The 18,258-nt window shown below is 41.6% G+C and overlaps 2 protein-coding genes across 3 annotated transcripts in view; one reads left to right on the top strand and one right to left on the bottom strand.

Annotated features, from left to right (window-relative positions):
- Nucleotides 1-13,450, bottom strand: part of SAR1B (secretion associated Ras related GTPase 1B) — a 36,826-nt gene extending 23,376 nt beyond the window's left edge. The window contains exons 1-3 of one of the 2 annotated variants that reach the window (XM_049649214.1): nt 13,235-13,431; nt 5,244-5,670; nt 4,843-5,132 (exon numbers count right to left, since the gene is read on the bottom strand). The gene's annotated coding sequence lies outside the window, so the exon portion shown is untranslated. Of the gene's footprint in view, nt 1-4,842; nt 5,671-13,234 lie in introns of both variants that reach the window. The other variant, XM_049649213.1, reaches the window with a different exon arrangement.
- Nucleotides 13,451-13,491: 41 nt separating this feature from the next.
- Nucleotides 13,492-18,258, top strand: part of SEC24A (SEC24 homolog A, COPII coat complex component) — a 71,498-nt gene continuing 66,731 nt past the window's right edge. The window contains exon 1 of the mRNA XM_049649200.1: nt 13,492-13,927. Within this exon, the coding sequence (XP_049505157.1) occupies nt 13,831-13,927 (97 nt within the window). The 5' untranslated portion in view covers nt 13,492-13,830. The remainder of the gene's footprint in view (nt 13,928-18,258) is intronic.

Below are 18,258 nucleotides of genomic sequence, written 5' to 3' on the forward strand. Positions count from 1 at the left end.
ACCAGAATTATGTCGTCACCAAAGTGGAGGAGAGCTCAAGGTTCAAAAACTCATGAGGATCAGGTCTGCGTGGTGGTTAAGTTCCAAGGCCTGGCTCTGGCATAGAGAGCTGAAAAGCCTGAGCGAAGAACTGAGTGGAAGCTGTGAGAAGCCAGGCTGGAGCTATATGGTCTACAGTCCACACTGACTGCCCAATCACCTAGAAGAATGGCTATAGAGAGCAAGCCTGTGAATCAAGTGACAAAGCCCTCAATGAAGGGGAGCCTGGCTGACTCGGTACAGCATACGACTCTTTTTTTTTTTTTTTTAAACGTTTATTTATTTTTGAGACAGAGAGAGACAGAGCATGAATGGGGGAGGGTCAGAGAGAGGGAAACACAGAATCTGAAACAGGCTCCAGGCTCTGAGCTGTCAGCACAGAGCCCGACGCGGGGCTCGAACTCACAGACTGAGAGATCATGACCTGAGCCGAAGTCGGACGCTTAACCGACTGAGCCACCCAGGCGCCCCAGTAGAGCATACGACTCTTTATCTCGGGGTCCTGAGTTCAAGCCCCACAATGGGTGTAGAGATTACTAAAAAAAAAAAAAAAGGGGGGGGGGCAGCTCACCCAAGATGACTGTTGTAAGGTGAAAGCTCTGAGATTGGTGGGGGGGGGGGGGACAGGGGAGAATGAGGTAAACCTTGAGGGAAAAACGATTTTTTCAATAAGGATGGTCCAAATTTGCTATTGTAAAATTTGTCCCTAGAGAAATAATTTAATAACATATATGGGGAAACTCTGCTTTAGAAGATAATGAGATATTTATATTTGCATAAAGTCGTGGGTTTCTAAGAACTTTAAAACAGGCTAAGAGTCAGTCATTTTAAAGTAGAAGTAAAAATGCCCAACTAAGAATAAAAGTTATTTAGCCACAAACAGATACCTGAGCCCAGAGAACAGGTTACACAACACCACGAACACACTATTAAGACATGTGAAGAGCAAAGGTCAAGAATAAGGAAACATATACACGTCAGCAGATTTATTTATTGCATGAACAACAAACAGGAAAGAGGCCTGTGCAGATTAGAAAAGTGATCTACTCCAGTAACATAAAAATCAGTACAAAGAGTGTAATGAAGCAGAACCTCAAGGTTACAAATAACTTCTTAAGCCTTGTCCCATTAAACGTATATGGATGATTCCATTTATATGAAACATCCTAAACATGTAAGTTCTCAGAACAGTTTAGTGGTTGTCAGACAGGGGAGGTAAGGGGAAACTGGGAGTGACTGCTAATAGGTACTGGTACTTGGTTTCTTTTTGGGTGACGAAAATGTTCTGGAATAAAGTGATGGTTGCATAACCTTGTGAATATACTAAAAACATTAAATTGCATACTTTAAGAGGATAAATTTTATGGTATGTGAATGGTCTTTAAATAAAGCTAGTTTTTTAAAAATAAAGAAATAAAAATGAAAGCTCCTGTAGTCTAAAAAGACAACTATAACACCAGCGTAGGATTATAGAGATAATACATTAATAACTTTGGGAAGCAAAGGATGGTAGAGCTATGGTTAGAGTGAGTACCTATCTTAGAATTTAAAAAATCTGGATTTAATATGCATCTTCTGAAATACTATTATTTCATTCTGGGAAAGCCAATCTTTCTGAGCTCCAGTTTCTTCTTATATATAACAGGAATGCCATCTGCCTCAAAGAGTTTTAAGAATGACTAATTATGATAATGTACCCAAAAAACATTTTTGAAAACTACACAATATAAGGTAGTATTAACTCATTCAGACTAAATTAATTGAAATTCAAATCGCAAACTTTATTTTTAAAGATTTTATTTTTTTTAAGTAATCTACACCAGCATGGGGCTGAAACTCACAACCCTGAGATAAACATTTTCTACCAACCGAGCCAGCCAAGTACCCTTTCAAAATACAAACTTTGAAAAAGTTTTAATTCATTAATTTTTATTTTTATAAAGTTTATTTTGAGAGAGTGCAAGTAAGCAAGTGCACACTAGTGGGAGAAGGGCATAGAGAAAGAAGGAGAGAGAATCCCAAGCAGGCTCTTTCCCACTGTTGAACTGTCAGTGCAGAGCCCAGTGCACTTAAACCCACGAACTGGGAGATCATGACCTGAGCCCAAGTTGGACACTCACTTGACTGAGCCACTCAGGCACTCCAACAGTTTTTTTTAAGTTTATTTATTTATTGGGGGGGGGGGGGGGCATAGAGGAAGAGGCAGAGAGAATCCCAAGAGGGATCCGCATGGACAGTGTCCCCATGAGAGGCTTGAACTCACTAACTCTGAGATCATGACCTGAGCCAAAACCAGGAGTCAGAGGCTCAACTGACTGAGCCTAGGTCCCCAAGTTTTAATATTTTTAATGACTGATTTTACTTTATTTTTTTTATTTTATTATTTTTTTTAACGTTTTATTTATTTTTGAGACAGGGAGAGACAGAGCATGAACAGGGGAGGGTCAGAGAGAGGGAGACACAGAATCTGAAACAGGCTCCAGGCTCTGAGCTGTCAGCACAGAGCCTGACGCGGGGCTCGAACTCACGGACTTCGAGATCATGACCTGAGCCGAAGTCGGTCGCTTAACCGACTGAGCCACCCAGGTGCCCGTGATTTTACTTTAAATATTAATGACAACATCACTGACAGTAACCAGAAAAGGTACTAGAATAATTTCCTCCAATTCTAGGTAAAGATATTTACTAGAAAAAAATTAATCATAAATTTCTACCCAACTCCATCGGGTTTATGATGAAAACGTGTACAAATTCCTTAAGATCAGTAAACTATCTGTAAGCTAATTTAGGAATTATGCACCCTTCTCTTTTGAATTCAGATAGTAGCAGAAATATAAAGAAGGCCAAACTCTGCTTGACTATGTTTTAAAGAATTTCAGAAAGGCTCTGTGCATTATTAAGGATGGACAGGAACAATATTGAATGTTTCAAGACAATGTTGCCCTATAAATACTTTCCCCTAAAACTGTTAGGTTTTCTTTCCATAGCCTTTAAAGTTTTGAAACAGTGATATAAATAGAAAACTCAAAAAAATTTAGGATTAAATGCATAGCAATCATAATAATGGAATTAGGCTTTTTCATTCATGTAATCAACAGTAAGTATAAACTCAAGTCTCCTTTAGGGAAAAATGACACTCACTGAAAGGTTAAACCTGTATCAAATATGAAAAGGATTTTTTTTAAGTGCTAAAAGGGGGAAAGAACACTGTATTACAAATAAAGTTTGTGAGTCTGAGTACTGAACTTGCCTATACTGAATTAAGAAAGTAAAAATTGATACTAGTGACAAATTCAGTCCTTAAAATCCTTTTTTTAAAGAAAGCTCTAGGCCCAACATGGAGCTTGAACTCACCACCCCAAGATCAAGAGTTTCATGCCCCACCGACTGAGCCAGCCAGGCACCCTCTTAAAATACTTTTAACTGAAACTGTTCTAAAAGCTAAACACAAGAAAATTTTTTCAACAGCGTGATTTTAAAGGTATTTGCTTAGTAATGTTCTGCAGAGAAATCATTAAAGTATCAGCCAAGTATGCTTAAAGAAAAGGGTGAAGAAATAATGACTCATTACTACAGAATTCTGATTTATAAGTTTCAAATACTGTGGCAGTGATTTTCATTTCTGATAGCCTAATCTTTTGTCTCAATTCCTGCTTGAAGTGAAAGGAAAGATAGTTAAAGCGTACTTTTTTTTGAAATACTAATCTTCCTAATTACTAACAATGCTTGTCTAACAGTTCTAAAATAAAAGCAAAACATTCCTTTTCTGCAAACTCAGGAAATGCCAATGAACTATAAGCTTAGTTGTTAAAGTTCAAAGTATTTTGGTGATGAATGTAAATCATTAAAGCAATATTAGATACACAGTTTGCTTTGACATACCAGCACCACTAATTTTTAACAAATTGTAAATCTTCCTTTATTCCTCATCTGTAAACCGGAGATAATACCATTACCTTCCTTAGTGGATTGTTGTGACTAGCGCCACATTCATAGGAAAGTCAGTAAATGTTTCCTTCTCTTTCATTTGCTTCAGGGCGGCATACTCTTAACCGGTATTTTAACAGTGAACATAGGATATTCTTCAGAGTAGGACACGTGGTAATAGTGAGCTTGATAGATGAATATGCAAATGATATTAGGTTTAATTTATAAAGTTAAAAGTATTCCTTCACCTCGTTTTGCCCAATGTACCAAATACCTTACGTTCCTAATGAGTTTGGTTCTTTCAGCCAACGAGGTCACGGTTTTAGCTGTTGTCAAAACAAATTTCTAAGTTGGAAAATCTTGGAACAATCTATAAATCATTACAGTTTTCACCCAACTGTGTATCTTTCCCCCCACGCAACTGGGACTTGGACTATGAACAAACGTTAACTTGCACTCGTAAGGATTTTCACTTTGCCCCCACACGAATTGGGAGAACTGAAAACACACGACGTCACAGGGTTTTGAGCTGTCAGTGATCCCTGCAGCCTTCACCTTACCAGGTGAGGACACCGAGGCGGAGGGGAAAGAAGGGCTTGCCTACGGTAGAGTCCCCTCGTTCTTTCCTGAAATAACGCACCGTTTGACAGCAGCAGGTGTGCTGTGCAGCGTACCATCAGGGCGGCCCCTGCGGAGCAGCAAAGGAACCCCTCCGCCTCAGTGCCGGCAGATTCCGGAGAGGAAAACAGGCAACCCTTTCTTGCCTGGCCACAAGCAGGGGCCCCAGTGGGCCCAGGCCCGAAAAGTGCGCTTTCCCCGGGGTCCACAGCGGCCAGCCGCCTGTCGGTTCTACCGGGAGAAGAGACCGCCACTCACCTGCTACTAGAGAGATCGCAATTCCTCGCTTGGCGTCGATTCCACACCCTCTTAGTTCGAACTGCAAAGCGCGATGGCTGCCGAAGTCCCAGCTCGCGTCAGGTCCTTCCGGGCCGGGGGGTGTTTCACTCCCGACGGTCCGCAGGATTGCAGTTCCACCCGTCCAAAGTTCCGCCTTCGCGCGGTTCCGCCGCCAGTCCCCAAGCTGAGCGAGCCTGGTGGTTGGGGCCAGCCTTCCCGCAACCTGGTCTCCCCACTTCCGCCCGAAAGGGCTTCAGAGGCCTGAGGGCCTAGGCAGAGAAAGAAACGCGAGTCTCTAGCTTGGGAAAATTATCCATGACAATCGTTTTTCAAAAATAGACTTTTAAAGTACCTTTTTAAAGTATACCTGTTTAGTATACCTGTTTAGGGGCGCCTGGGTGGCTCAAGTCCTGATCTCACAGTTTGTGATTTGGAGCCCGCATAGGGCTGTGCGCTGACTGCTCGGAGCCAGTTTGGGGTTCTCTGTCTCCTCTCTCTCTCTGTCTCTCTCTCTCTCTCTGCTCCTCCCCTGCTCTCGCGGGGGCGCTCTCTTTGTCTCAAAAATAAACATTAAAAAAAAAAAAAAAAAGTACACGAGTTTCTTGAATTCACAAGTAATTTACAAAGCTTATTATGTATCAGATAATGTGCTAGATGCTAGGTATTGAGCTTTAAGTAAGACTGTCTTGACTCGGCTGTTCTTCACTAATGGGTTAACGTTACCACCCTTAAATATGTTTAAATAAAAATACTTGCGTGCCTTGAACGGAAGTGTGATGCTCTCAAGATTGCTCTTGAGCCAGGATTCTAGGAGAGGGGAACAGGAGATGGCGGTTAAAGAATGGGTTATTCGATAAATTCCCAACAAAATCTATAACTGGATGTCCCCCTTTCTGATACAGCCTCAGGAAATGGCTCAGCCCATGTGTTTTTCCTTCATATTTGTCATTTCTTCTGTCAGAACAAATTGTCCAAACTTCTCCTTCCCACCTAGCTGCGTTATTTACAATCTTTAGCCCTCTCTGGTCAGAACCTCCCTCACAGACTTGGTTAATCTCTCTCTTAACAGGTTTCCCCAGCAACTGTACAATTCGCCTTACATTCAAGTTACCTTATAATTGTACAAGTAAATATGCATGATTATTTTTGAAAAGTCTCCCCAACAGACATTCTGTAAGCTTCCTGAGCTTTTCCTCATATCTGCCTTTTCCTCTCTTGAACCTATTTTCAGGGCCTGGCATACAATAGGTACTCAATTCATATGAGTTAGTGATTCATTCATAACATGAAGGATTCTAGGTACATTTTTATCCTCAAGAGATTGAAAATTTTCCCTAAAGTCCATTGATGTGAGCTAGAGAAACCTGTTGTTTCAGGCTACTCTCCTTTCCACTTATCTACTCTTGAATTCAGTTTGATTTGTGAAAATTAAGAAAAGGAAACCCCATTTAAAATGGAATCAGGAGGCCAGAAGGGAGAGCTCTCATACCCTACCACTTTTCCTCAGTTGCAGGAAGAGACTTACCTTGCATTCCCAACAGGAAAAAGCATATATTTTACTACCACAGCTGGAGGGGGGAAGAATTTTTCTTTGTTCAGCAATAGTCCAGCCAATGAGAGACTGTCACAACTCAGCCAATGAAAAGCCACTACAGTTAGAACTCCCAGTTTATTCCAATGGGCTTTTTGTTTATAACAGCCACCTCTCGACTTTGCCATTCTTCTCTAAAGAGGGGTCCTCCTTTGTTCTCTAGACTTGCAAAGCCCTAGGTTGTGTCTGGAAATGAAATTCTCTGCTATTCCAGAATAAATTCTTTTTTTCTTTCTTTCTTTTTTTTAATGTTGTATTTCTGAGAGAGACAGAGAATGAGTGGGGGAGGGGCAGAAAGAGAGGGAGACACAGAATCTGAAGCAGGCCCCAGGCTCTGAGCTGTCAGCACAGAGCCCGACGTGGGGCTTGAATCCACGAACAGTGAGATCATGACCTGAGCCGAAGTTGGATGCTCAACCGACTGAGCCACCTAGGCGCCCCGATCTTTTCTTTTTTTTCTGGTAGGATAATTGACTTTATTTTTTTTAATTAAAAAACATTTTTACAGTGTATTTTGAGAGAGACAGTGTGAGTGGGGGAGGGGTACAGATGGAGGGAAAGGGAGAATCCCAAGCAGGCTCCACACTGTCAGTGCAGAGCCCCCGCAGGGCTCCATCTCATGACAGTGAGATCATGACCTGAGCTGAAACCAAGACTGCGCACTCAACCGACTGAGCCACCCAGGCACCCCAATGGATGCATTTTAATAGAGTATAATAGAGTATAAAAGAGCACAACCTCTAGCTTCTAACATCACTAGCCAATAAAGTTCATGTATATATAAAATGGGGATTAATATCCAGAAGAGATGATATGAGAGAGAATAACATACAAAAAGGAAGACAAATGGGAAAAGCATCAGGCAAGTATTTTGATCTGACTGGGTAGATTTGGGCTGGACTATTGGGGACCTTGGCTCCCAAACTATAGAGCCTTTTGAGGGTTTTGAGTACAGAAGGAACATGGTCAGAGCTGTTGTTGAAAGTTTGCTCTGGGGGCGCCTGGGTGGCTCAGTCGGTTGGGTGTCCGACTTCGGCTCAGGTCACGATCTTGCGGTCCGTGAGTTCGAGCCCCGCGTCGGGCTCTGGGCTGATGGCCCAGAGCCTGGAGCCTGCTTCCGATTCTGTGTCTCCCTCTCTCTCTGCCCCTCCCCTGTTCATGCTCTGTCTCTCTCTGTCTCAAAAATAAATAAATGTTAAAAAAAAAAATTAAAAAAAAAAAAAAAAAAAAAAAAGAAAGTTTGCTCTGGCAGTAGTGTGTGTGTTGTATTGGAACGGGTTGACTGAAAACTGAGATCAGTAATGAGATTGCTATAATCATGCGGGTGAAAGGTAACAAAAGCCTGGGTTGGTCAGTGGGAACAGAGAAATAGGGAATTGTGTGTGAGAATCTGTAAAGGTTGGAACCTATAAGATTTCGGTATTGATTGCATGTTAGTAGCAAAAAGTGCGGAGATATAAAAGTCCAAAATTTTAACATAGATTACTTCTCTTTCCTCTATAACTACCTCACTGAGACAGCCAGCATCCTTGGCCTGATTTACTGCAAAAACTACATTCTTTTCCCTAAAATCAATTATCATCACAGCTGTTGGATTTTTTTTTTAACTTTTAAATATTTACTTATTTCAGAGAGAGAGAGGGAGAGTATGTGTGTATGTGCAGGGGAGGGGCAGAAAGAGAAGGAGAGAGAGAGAATCCCAAGCAGGCTTCATGCTCAGCTCAGAGCCCGATGTGGGGCTCCGTCTCATAAATCCTGAGATCATGACCTGAGCCAAAATCAAAGTCAGATGCTTAACTGAGCCACCCAGGCACCCCTGGATTTTTTTAAAGTAATCTTTAGGTCCAATGTGGGGCTCAAATTCACCACCTCCAGATCAAGAGTCAATATTCCACCAAATGAGCCAGCCAGGTGCCCTGGATTTTCTTTTTAATGCATTCTTTTGAAAGCATGAATTGGATCAAATTACTCCCCTGTTTACAATTCTTCAACTGCTTCCCAAAGCCAATAAATTCCTTACAATGCCTTGTAAGTTGCTTGTGGCTCTGGCCCCTTCTACTCCTCTAATCTTGTCTCTTGCCATTCTGCCTTGCTCACCACAGCAAGCTCATTCCTGCCTCTGTGCTTTTGTAGGTGCTCTTCCCTTTTGCCAGAGCCCTTCTTCTTCCCATTTTCTCTTTGCATAGCTAGATTTCTCATCCTTTAGATCACATCTTAAATGTCACCTCCTATCCAAATCAGGCTTCTACTTGTTATTCTCTGTCTCAGTATCGATATCTGAATAGCACTCACCAAATTGTACTCTTAAAAACATATATTTATATACATTTTTCTTTTCTGTTTCCTCCATTGTAAAATTTACAGTAGGAAGAGACCTTGTCTGTCCTGTTCTGTTTTTGCTTGGTGCTTAGCAAGTGCCTGGCATATGGAAGACATTTAATCAATATTTGTTGAATGAATTAATTAAGCAATGAATGAAGGAGCTGGTGAGGTCATTTAGCAGAAAGTATGATGAAAAGATCGGTTTTAGAGGGCAAGTTGCATTTCAGATCTCTGATACTGTGGTGTGAGGGTATTGTAGAGGGTGTAGGGACAGAGGGATGTATTTGGAGTTAGAAAAGGAAAACAAATTGGGATTTGATATTGTACTTCCAGTGTTGCCTGGGAAGATGGGGCCTGACCAGTTATACTATTAAGACTGTATTAGATGGGGCACAATGTAGTATAATAGTTAAGAACCTAAAAGAATTAGGGGTACCTAAGTGGCTCAGTCAGTTAACAGTCATACTCTTGGTCTCGGCTCAGGTCATGATCTCGCAGTTCATGAGTTCAAGCCCACATTGAACTCCGTGATGACAGTGTGGAGCTTGCTTGGGATTCTCTCTCTCTCTCTCTCTCTCTCTCTCTATCTCTCTGCCTCTCCCCTGCTTGTTCTCTCTCTCTCAAAATAAATGAACTTAAAAATATTCTTTAAAAAAGAATTTAAGAATTTAAGTTATAACTTAAAAGAATTAAAGACCACATAATTTAGAAACAAGTGCTAGTAATGTGGTTTAGGCAATATGTGAAATATGAACTTGTAGTGAATTAATGAGGGGCAAAACAGTCATAAGATGGGAAAAAATGACACTTTAAATTTATTCATTCAAAAACATTTAATGGACACCTGTTTAGGGTGAGGCCCCAAGCGAAGTGCTGAGAATACAGAGGTGAAAAGGACACAGTCTTTGGTCCCTCTGACACTCTAAACAAGAAGACAGATATGAAATCAAAATTACATTAGAATGGGCAGGATATGTACAGAGTTTTATTCCACTGAAGAAAGACAAACATAGACCCAAGTATTTAACACTGAGGAGAGAAGTGCAATGAAAAAAAAAAAAAAAAAGTAGGGTGGGATAGAGTGAGCGGGAAGGGTATGCTGAGGTGCTCAGAGAAGGGCTGAACAATAAGGTAACATTTGAATAAAGGCTGAAAGGGTGAGAAGTTGAGCCACAATGTGTATCTTGGGCAAGACCACCCAAAGTAATGGATATAAGTATAAAAGGAAGGCTTGTGCTCGAGTAGCTAGAGAAATAGCAAGGGTGTTTGCAATGGAGTGAGTGAGAGAGGATGTGGAAGAAGACAGAGAGTTAGCAGGGCCAGGTCATGTGAGACCCTGAAGGCTGAGTCGGACTTTGGATTTTACTGAGTGCAAGATGAGAAAAGCCATGCAGAGAAACTTGATGGAACAGGCACAGGGAGCATTACAGGTATTGGGGTACAGGAAAATAAAGACAGAATCAGTATTGAGGAGCTCAATTCAACATGTAGGATGGATTGCAGGGAGGGAAACTGGAAAAGCTATCCTAATAGTTCCAGTGCAAGATGATGAAAATTAATCTGTGGGCAGTGAGAATGGCAAGAACCACATAAAGATGAAAAGTTTTTAAAGAAATCAATGGGATTTGCTGGCTTGGTATAGGATGAGATGAGTGTTCTTGTGATGTAGCTTCAGAGCTACTGACTTTAGAGACAAACAGATGTCCTGTCATAGGCAAATGAGGGTAAAGGAACTGTTCTTAAAATGGAGTCACAAGAGAGTTTCAGAACAAACCTGTTGTTTGTAATTGAAACCATTTTTTGTTTGTTTGAAATAGGACCAATTTTTAAATAATTAAAGGACCTAAAAGAATTCTCCCTATTCTGAAAAGTAAACAGAATTGTTCCTATTTATCAGCTGACAATTCAACAGTGATGAGCAGGCAGGCAAAGGGGCCCTAGTGTGTGAGCTGGAGTCCACTTCTGCATGCTTGCAAATTTTATTAGGAATGCTGTCTACCTCTTTTGGGTCTAAATAAATAATCAACTTTAATGGAATATTCTTTGTATAGTGCTGTCTCCTTGCTGAGACTCTTTAGTGTCACTTATTTTTTTGTTTATAATCTAAAGTAGGGTTGAAGGCTTTGAAAATTATGTGCAGAAAATCTGATTCATATACATATGAATGGTATATACGTGGCAGAAGGGTCCTGTTGTTCTGGAAAACAAGGATGAAGAGGTAGAATATGTTACTGACATCAGTTTAGAAAAACATACAGTACTGTAGGGTAGGTACAGGTAGTTGACCAAAACAAAATAAAAACAATAACCTTAACAACTGGTAATAGCACTAATAATTTTTGCTTCATGTTTATGTACCTACGCTTTAAGAAGTCAGAGAGAAAAAAAACAGAGAATGATCTGACAATGTGTGGATGATTTACTTAACTTTTTAAGTTATGCTCTCTTACCTCAATTCCTTAAACTTAACTTCCTATTGTCCCTGAGGGTAGGCGGATGACAAATGTTGCTTTTCTTCTCAGTATTTTAAAATTGACTACATTGAACATGTAAAAAACATTTGAAAGACTTAACCAGTTTTTTGTAGAATAACAACACAGGTGGAACAAATTTTAGAAAACGCACTAACATATTATGTGCGTTTAACCTGATTTAACCAGCCATGATTTATGTCTTAAAATGGTTAATCCTCTCTACCGTTTCCGCCCCCCCTCTGAACACAAAGATATTGCTTAAACAGAACAAAGTCCAAAGAAAGCTTGATTTAACCAAATCAAACTCCTGTGCCAAGGTCAATAAACCATTTAAGAAGTTGCATTAAAAAAAAAAGAAAAAAATTAAACTACTGCAAGTGTTTTTTTAAATGTTTACTTATTTTTGAGAGAGAGAGGGGAGCAGAATGTCAGGAGGGCAGAATGGTGTAGGGGCAGAGAGGGAGGCACAGAATCTGAGGCAGGCTCCAGGCTGTCAGCACAGGGCCTGATGTGCAGCTCAAACTCACGAACCCTGAGATCATGACCTGAGCTGAAGTCGGACACTTAAGCAACTGAGCCACCAGGCTCAAACTACTGCAAGTTTGAGACCAGGTCTAAGCATTTGTCCCTTTGAAGACAAAGCAATACAGTTTGACCAAAAGTTTCATCTTCATCCGAAAGAAATCTTTGTACTTGTTTGTATCTTGTTTAATTTCACACATAGCAAGTAACATTTTTAGCCAGGTACTGAGGCAAATGATAAAAACAGGGTTAGGATAAATTTAACGCTTTATTATTTGAATTCTTACGGTTTACTTTCCAGGCCTGACACAGTGGTTTAACTCTTGCTTATTTTGTATGTAATTTAACATTATACAATGTAAGTGTATTTCAGAGCAGGCATTTAATATTAAATGAATTAAATAAGATGTACTTCTCCCTTCACGGATTGCAAAACCCTTGGCATGACATTTTAATCAACAGTACAAATCTATAATTTAAAGAAGAGCTTTATCATCAGCTCAGAGCAGGAAAAATCTAACTAGAATGAAGGCAGCTAAAATGATTACCAAGATCATCAATTAACTGTATTATCCAGTCACTCTGGTTTCTACCTCCCTTTGGCCTCAAAAGTTAAAAAAAAAAAAAAAAAGTCTACTTGCCACAAAAGGGGGTTTGAATGTTTTACCTTACTGTAAACTCCTAGAAGAGGAAATAAAACTGCCATTTAAATGTGCTGTTAATGAACTTTCGCATGACTCTGCTATGAATCAGTGAGTTTCAAAATTAAAATGAGTTGGTGTCCTCTAGTCAAAAAACAAAGGCTTCCTCCTTGATTTGATTACACTTTTTTAAATGTTTATTTTTGAGAGAGAGAGAGAAAGAGACAGAGCTTGAGCGGGGGAGGGGCAGAGAGAGAGGGAGGCAGAAACTGAAGCAGGCTCCAGGCTCTGAGCTGTCAGCAGAGCCTGATGCAGCGCCGCAACTCATAAACCAGCAGATGATGATGACTTGAGCCAAGCCACCCAGTCGCCCTGATTATACTTTTTTTTTAAAGGACACAAATCTTTTTATTTTTTTTTTATTTTGAGAGAGAGAGAGAGAAAACGCGAGCGAGCGAGAGCAGGGGGAGGGGCAGAGAGAAAGGGAAAGAGAGAAACCCAAACAGGCTCCACACACTGTCAGTGCAGAGGCCCCTACAGGCTCCATTTCAGGACAGCGAGATCATGACCTGAGCCCACTCAGCTACCCCTGCTACCGATTTGATTACATTTTTAACACACGTACATAATTAGCTACTCCCTTAAAAAAAAACACTCCTTTAAATTTACACCTGTAATATGATGATGAAATGTGAAATGAAATACTGCAATGAATATTAGTCGGTTCGGCTACCAGAGGTATTGTCTCAACAGAGGACTTTGACGTCTGTCGTCTCTGGTAATTTTCACAAAAGCAAGAGGAGAGGCAGTGTCAGTCCTACCCCTGGAAAGCAGCTACTGAAGCCCTGACTGCTCTCAGATCCCGGCACTGCGGGCGAGATGACGTTTACCACGGCGGGGATTTCCGTAGAGGTGACACACGCCACTTCCGGCCGACGGTGAGACTCAGTGACGTGGCTGGCGAAGTCTAGCACGGTACTTCGGACTGGGACACCCGGAGCTGTCAGGTGGCTTCTGGGCAGCCCCGAGGGGAGAAGACTGCGCACCGACATCAGCAGCAACTGCGAGCCCGGAGCCGGAAGTGCCACGTGTCCCTATTGCGCCTGCGCGGCTCCCGGCTGACAGCCACTTCCGGCCGGGGCCTCTTCTCGTTAGGCTGCCGCCTTTCAGCCGGGTGTTCTCGGCTTCTCCGGTCTGACTCCCAAGCCTCAGCTCGCAGGCCAAGCCGTGGCCGCTGGCGGGCTGGGAAGAATGCCGTGCTGTACCTAAACACTTGATGCACCGCCCTTTCTCCTCCTCGCTACAGTCGAGTCGTTAGCGCCTTCCCTCCGCTTCCAGAAGTGGTCTTTCACCTCTTTGGTTTGGCGCTGTCGCAGACCCCGACCAGCCCCTTCCAACCCCGATACGCACCGTCGTCATGTCCCAGCCGGGGATACCGATCTCCGGCGGCGCCCCAGCCGGCCTCCAGGCCCAGAACGGGGCCGCCTCGGCCTCGGGGTCTCTTTACACCAACGGTAAGTACAGCCCTGGGGCGGGCGGCTGGCGCAGCCTGGGTCCGAGTTCAAGCTGACCTTTGGTTACTGCAGCTGCCTGTGGCAACCGGAGGAGAGGGTAACCTCCCGGCCGGGGGAATGAGCGGGTGATGGTGGGCGGCTAGGCCAAGGAGACGGCGGTGAATATGCAGCCGCAACCCGGGGCTCTTGTTGATGTTTCATGTTTATTCATTCGTTCGCTGAACAATTAATGACCACTTGCTGTATGTAACACCCTGCGTATACATAGGTGAAAAATACAGATTCGATGCATACCTCAGAACTCGCATACAAGACTCATAGTGCCTGTTTATGTGCTTTCTTCCTCCATGCCACTTCACCCTGTCTTCCAGAGAGCAGAGATCGGGGGCTGATTCTTTTCAATTCCGCAGTGCCTACAGTGGGGTGGGGGTCTTAGGCGGAATTGGAGGAGATGAATGAATGATGGTGTTTTGGGGATTCCTGTCTCTCTCTCTATTAATGTTTTTATTTATTTTTGAGACAGAAAGAGAGAGCATGAGCAGGGGAGGGGCAGAGAGAGAAGGAGACACAGAATCCGAAGCAGGCTCCGGGCTCTGAGCTGTCAGCACAGAGCCTGACATGGGGTTCGAACTCATCAACCGTGAGATCATGACCTGAGCCAAAGTCGGACGCTTAACCGACTGAGCCACCCAGGCACCCCTTGGGAGTCCTCTTTTAAGGCCTGCTCATCTCTTCCAAAATTTTACCCAAATTGTACATAGGCCACGTGTTCAGTTTTCCAGTTTTGGAGGAATGAAATATTAAATCTCTAGTTTGATTTACAGAGGTCTTTACCTCACTTGAAAAAAGTGGTTAGATACACCTCTGAACCTCCCTTCCACAGCGTACAATGTGGCACTACAATTTGTCATTTGGTGTGAGAGTTGTATAGTTTTATGCTTCTTCTGAGATTCTTTACATTGTCCTACATTGTGATTTGCTAAGCTTACTATAATTATAGTAGAGAAAGAAAGATTTTTTTGCCAACATCTGATTTTGCCAAATTACTGATTTACTTATAAATCTTTGACTTGTGGAAAGAAAACTAATAGAATAAAACTAAAATAAATTGCTCATTGTTAACTAAGATTGTTGTGAAGTTCTGGAAAATAGCCAGTGATTATATTAGCTAATTTACATTATGTTTAGAGAAGACTACTGTTTTCTTTACAAAGAAGGCTCTAAAAGACTTTTAAAAATGTCTATGAGTAGGCAGGTTTTTAGGCAGAAGCAGGAATAAGTATAAGTACTGTAATGGTGTTAAATTGAATGAATTGTTCTTTCTCATATTTGTGGTAACAGATTAAGTAAACTACGTTTTATTCTAGGCTACTTAGTAACATTTACGGTGGGGATGAAATCATTTTAAGACTTTCACTTTAAGGTTAAAAAAAAAAGCTTAAGCAAAATGTCCTGTGGCTGTGGCTTTTTCTTACATTCCATAAATTGCAATTTTACATGAGTTTTAAATGGCAAATCCTGCAAATATGCGTGTAAGTTTATATGTAATTGTGATAATTTTGAAACATTAAAGGAATTTAGCCACTGCAATGTGTAGTATAAAAGATGTTGTCACTATGATGATTTATTCCTATCCACGGACATTTGTTACACATCTCTTAAGTTCTGTCCTTGGGACTATAAAAGAGAATAAGAAAACAGTCCCTGTACACAGGTTGCCCAGGACCAATTAGGGATTCACTTAGGAAAGGAAATCATAGGACTGCAAATACATACACTTTTTAAAGATACAATTTCGAAAGCCTTTATAATCTCCATTTCTAAAATTTTTTTGTAGAATTAATCTAGTAAAGTGGCTAATGACCCGTATTGGGTTTCTTTGTTCATCCCACTAATAATAAAGTCAGTAGGGATGTGATAGAGAATTGGAGAAGGCTTTTCTCTAGAAGGTGAAAGAAAAAAGTTCAGTGCTGGAATCTAATTTTATTGGTTAACTCTTTCAAGGCAGTTATTGGTGCTTAAATATTCTTTTGAATATATATATATTTTTTTTTAACGTTTATTTATTTTTTGAGACAGAGAGAGACAGAGCATGAACGGGGGAGGGGCACAGAGAGAGAGGGAGACACAGAATCTGAAACAGGCTCCAGGCTCAGAGCTGTCAGCACAGAGCCTGTCGCGGGGCTCGAACTCACAGACCGCGAGATCATGACCTGAGCCGAAGTCGGCCGCCCAACCGACTGAGCCACCCAGGCGCCCCTCTTTTGAATATTTTTATGCTTTAGATTTAATGTAACTTTTTAAAACCGTGGTTGACACATAATGTTACATTAGTTTGAGGTGTGCAACATTCTGATTGGACTTTTCTATGTCTCAGGCTGCTCTCACCACCAGTATAGCTACCATCTCTCACCATACAACCCTATTACAACACCACTGACTGTATTTTCTATGCTGTACCTTTGATCACCATAGCTTATTCCATAGATGAAAGCCTGTACCTCCTAAGGTAGCTTTCTTAAATTACATATTACAGTTCAGTTGAATATTCAGATATTTTTTAGATAGTCAAAAGACTGAATAGTTTTTCATTTTTCTGTAACTTCGTATCATATTTTATAGTGTCATTATTTTTTTATTAAATTTTTTTTTTAATGTTCATTTTTGAAAGAGAGAGTGTGACAGAGTGCTAGTAGGGGAGGAGCAGAGAGAGACTGAGACACAGAACTTGAAGCTGATCTGTCAGCACAGAGCCTGGTGTGGGGCTCAAACCCATGAGCTGTGAGATCATGACCTAAGCCGAAGTCAGATGCTTAACTGAGCCACCCAGGTGCCCCATTATTATTATTATTTTTTATTTTAGAGAGATTAAACTTGGGGGAGAGGGGCAGGGGGAGAGAGAGAATCTTAAGCAGGCCCCACACTCAGCATGGAGCCCTGCCTGGGGCTTGATCCCATAACTGTGCCATCAAGAGCCAAAATCAAGAGTCAGATGCTTAACTGACTGAGCCATGCAGGCACCCCTATGGTGTCATTATATTACATAATTCCTCACACACAAGACATTTTTTTTCTGTAGTGGATTGTTACATGACATTACAATCTAAAGGTTGTCTAGACAGGTTTTTTGAGCCTGTATAGATTTGTGTACACATATTTCCTTTGCAAAAATTGACAGTGAAACTGTAAGACTATTTGAACTGGCATATCTTCATCTCATTAGTATGTAATAAGGCTAAAGGCAAATCATGCCTCCCACCTTTTTTTTTTTTAAGATAATATTTTTGGGGGTACCTGGGTGGCTCAGTCGGTTAAGTGTCCAACTTTGGTCCAGGTCATGAACTTGCATTTCGTGGGTTCGAGCCCTGTTTCAGGCTCTATGTTGACAGCTCAGAGCCTGGAGCCTGCTTCAGATTCTGTGTCTCCCTCTGTCTGTCTGCCCCTCCTCCATCCATGCTCTGTCTCTGTCTCTGTCTTTGTCTTTGTCTTTGTCTCTGTCTCTGTGTCTCTCAAAAATAAACATTAAAAAAATTAAAAAAAAAATATATATATATATATATATTTTTTTAAGTAATGTCTGTATCCAGTGTGAGGCTTGAACTCGCAACCCTGAGATCAAGGGTTACATGCTCCATGGACTAAGGCAGACAGGTGCTCCTCATGACTCCTACTTTTTTTGTTTTTAATGTTTATTTTTGAGAGAGACAGCACTAGCTGGGGAGGTGCGGGGGGTACGGAGGTAGACAGGATTTAAAGCAGGCTCCATGCTGACAGCAGCAAGCCCTATGTGGGGCTCGAACTCAGGAACTGTGAGATCATGGACGCTCAACCGACTGAGCCACCCAGGCACCCCCACTTTTTTTTTAGTTTGTTTGTTTGTTTGTTCGTTTATTTATTTAGAGAGTGCGTGTGCACGCGTGCAAGCTGGGGAAGAGGAGAGAGATGGGGGAGAGAATCCCAAGCAGGCTCTGCACTGTCAGCTTGAAACCGGATGTGGGGCTCTAACTCACAAACTGTGAGATCATGACCTGAGCCAAAACCAAGAGTCCAACGCTTAACTCACCAATGCACTTAGGCGCCCCTGACTCCCACTTTTAATTAGCAGTTTAATTGACTATTTGGGTCAGCTTGCTAAGGCAAGCAAGTTTTATTAATTTTATGCAGTTTTATTAATTTTATGTGTTGCAATATTTATGTAATAATCACTTTTTCCCATGTAGATTAAAGGTGAGAAGGATATTTGCCCTTCTCTGTCCCACCCAGATTTTCCTGTTGTATTGTTATTTTATAAAATAACATCTGTCTGCCTGCTAGACTGTGAATCCTGTGAT

This window comes from Panthera uncia (genome assembly GCF_023721935.1).
Source record: "Panthera uncia isolate 11264 chromosome A1 unlocalized genomic scaffold, Puncia_PCG_1.0 HiC_scaffold_17, whole genome shotgun sequence".
NCBI classification, from domain to species: Eukaryota; Metazoa; Chordata; class Mammalia; order Carnivora; family Felidae; genus Panthera; species Panthera uncia.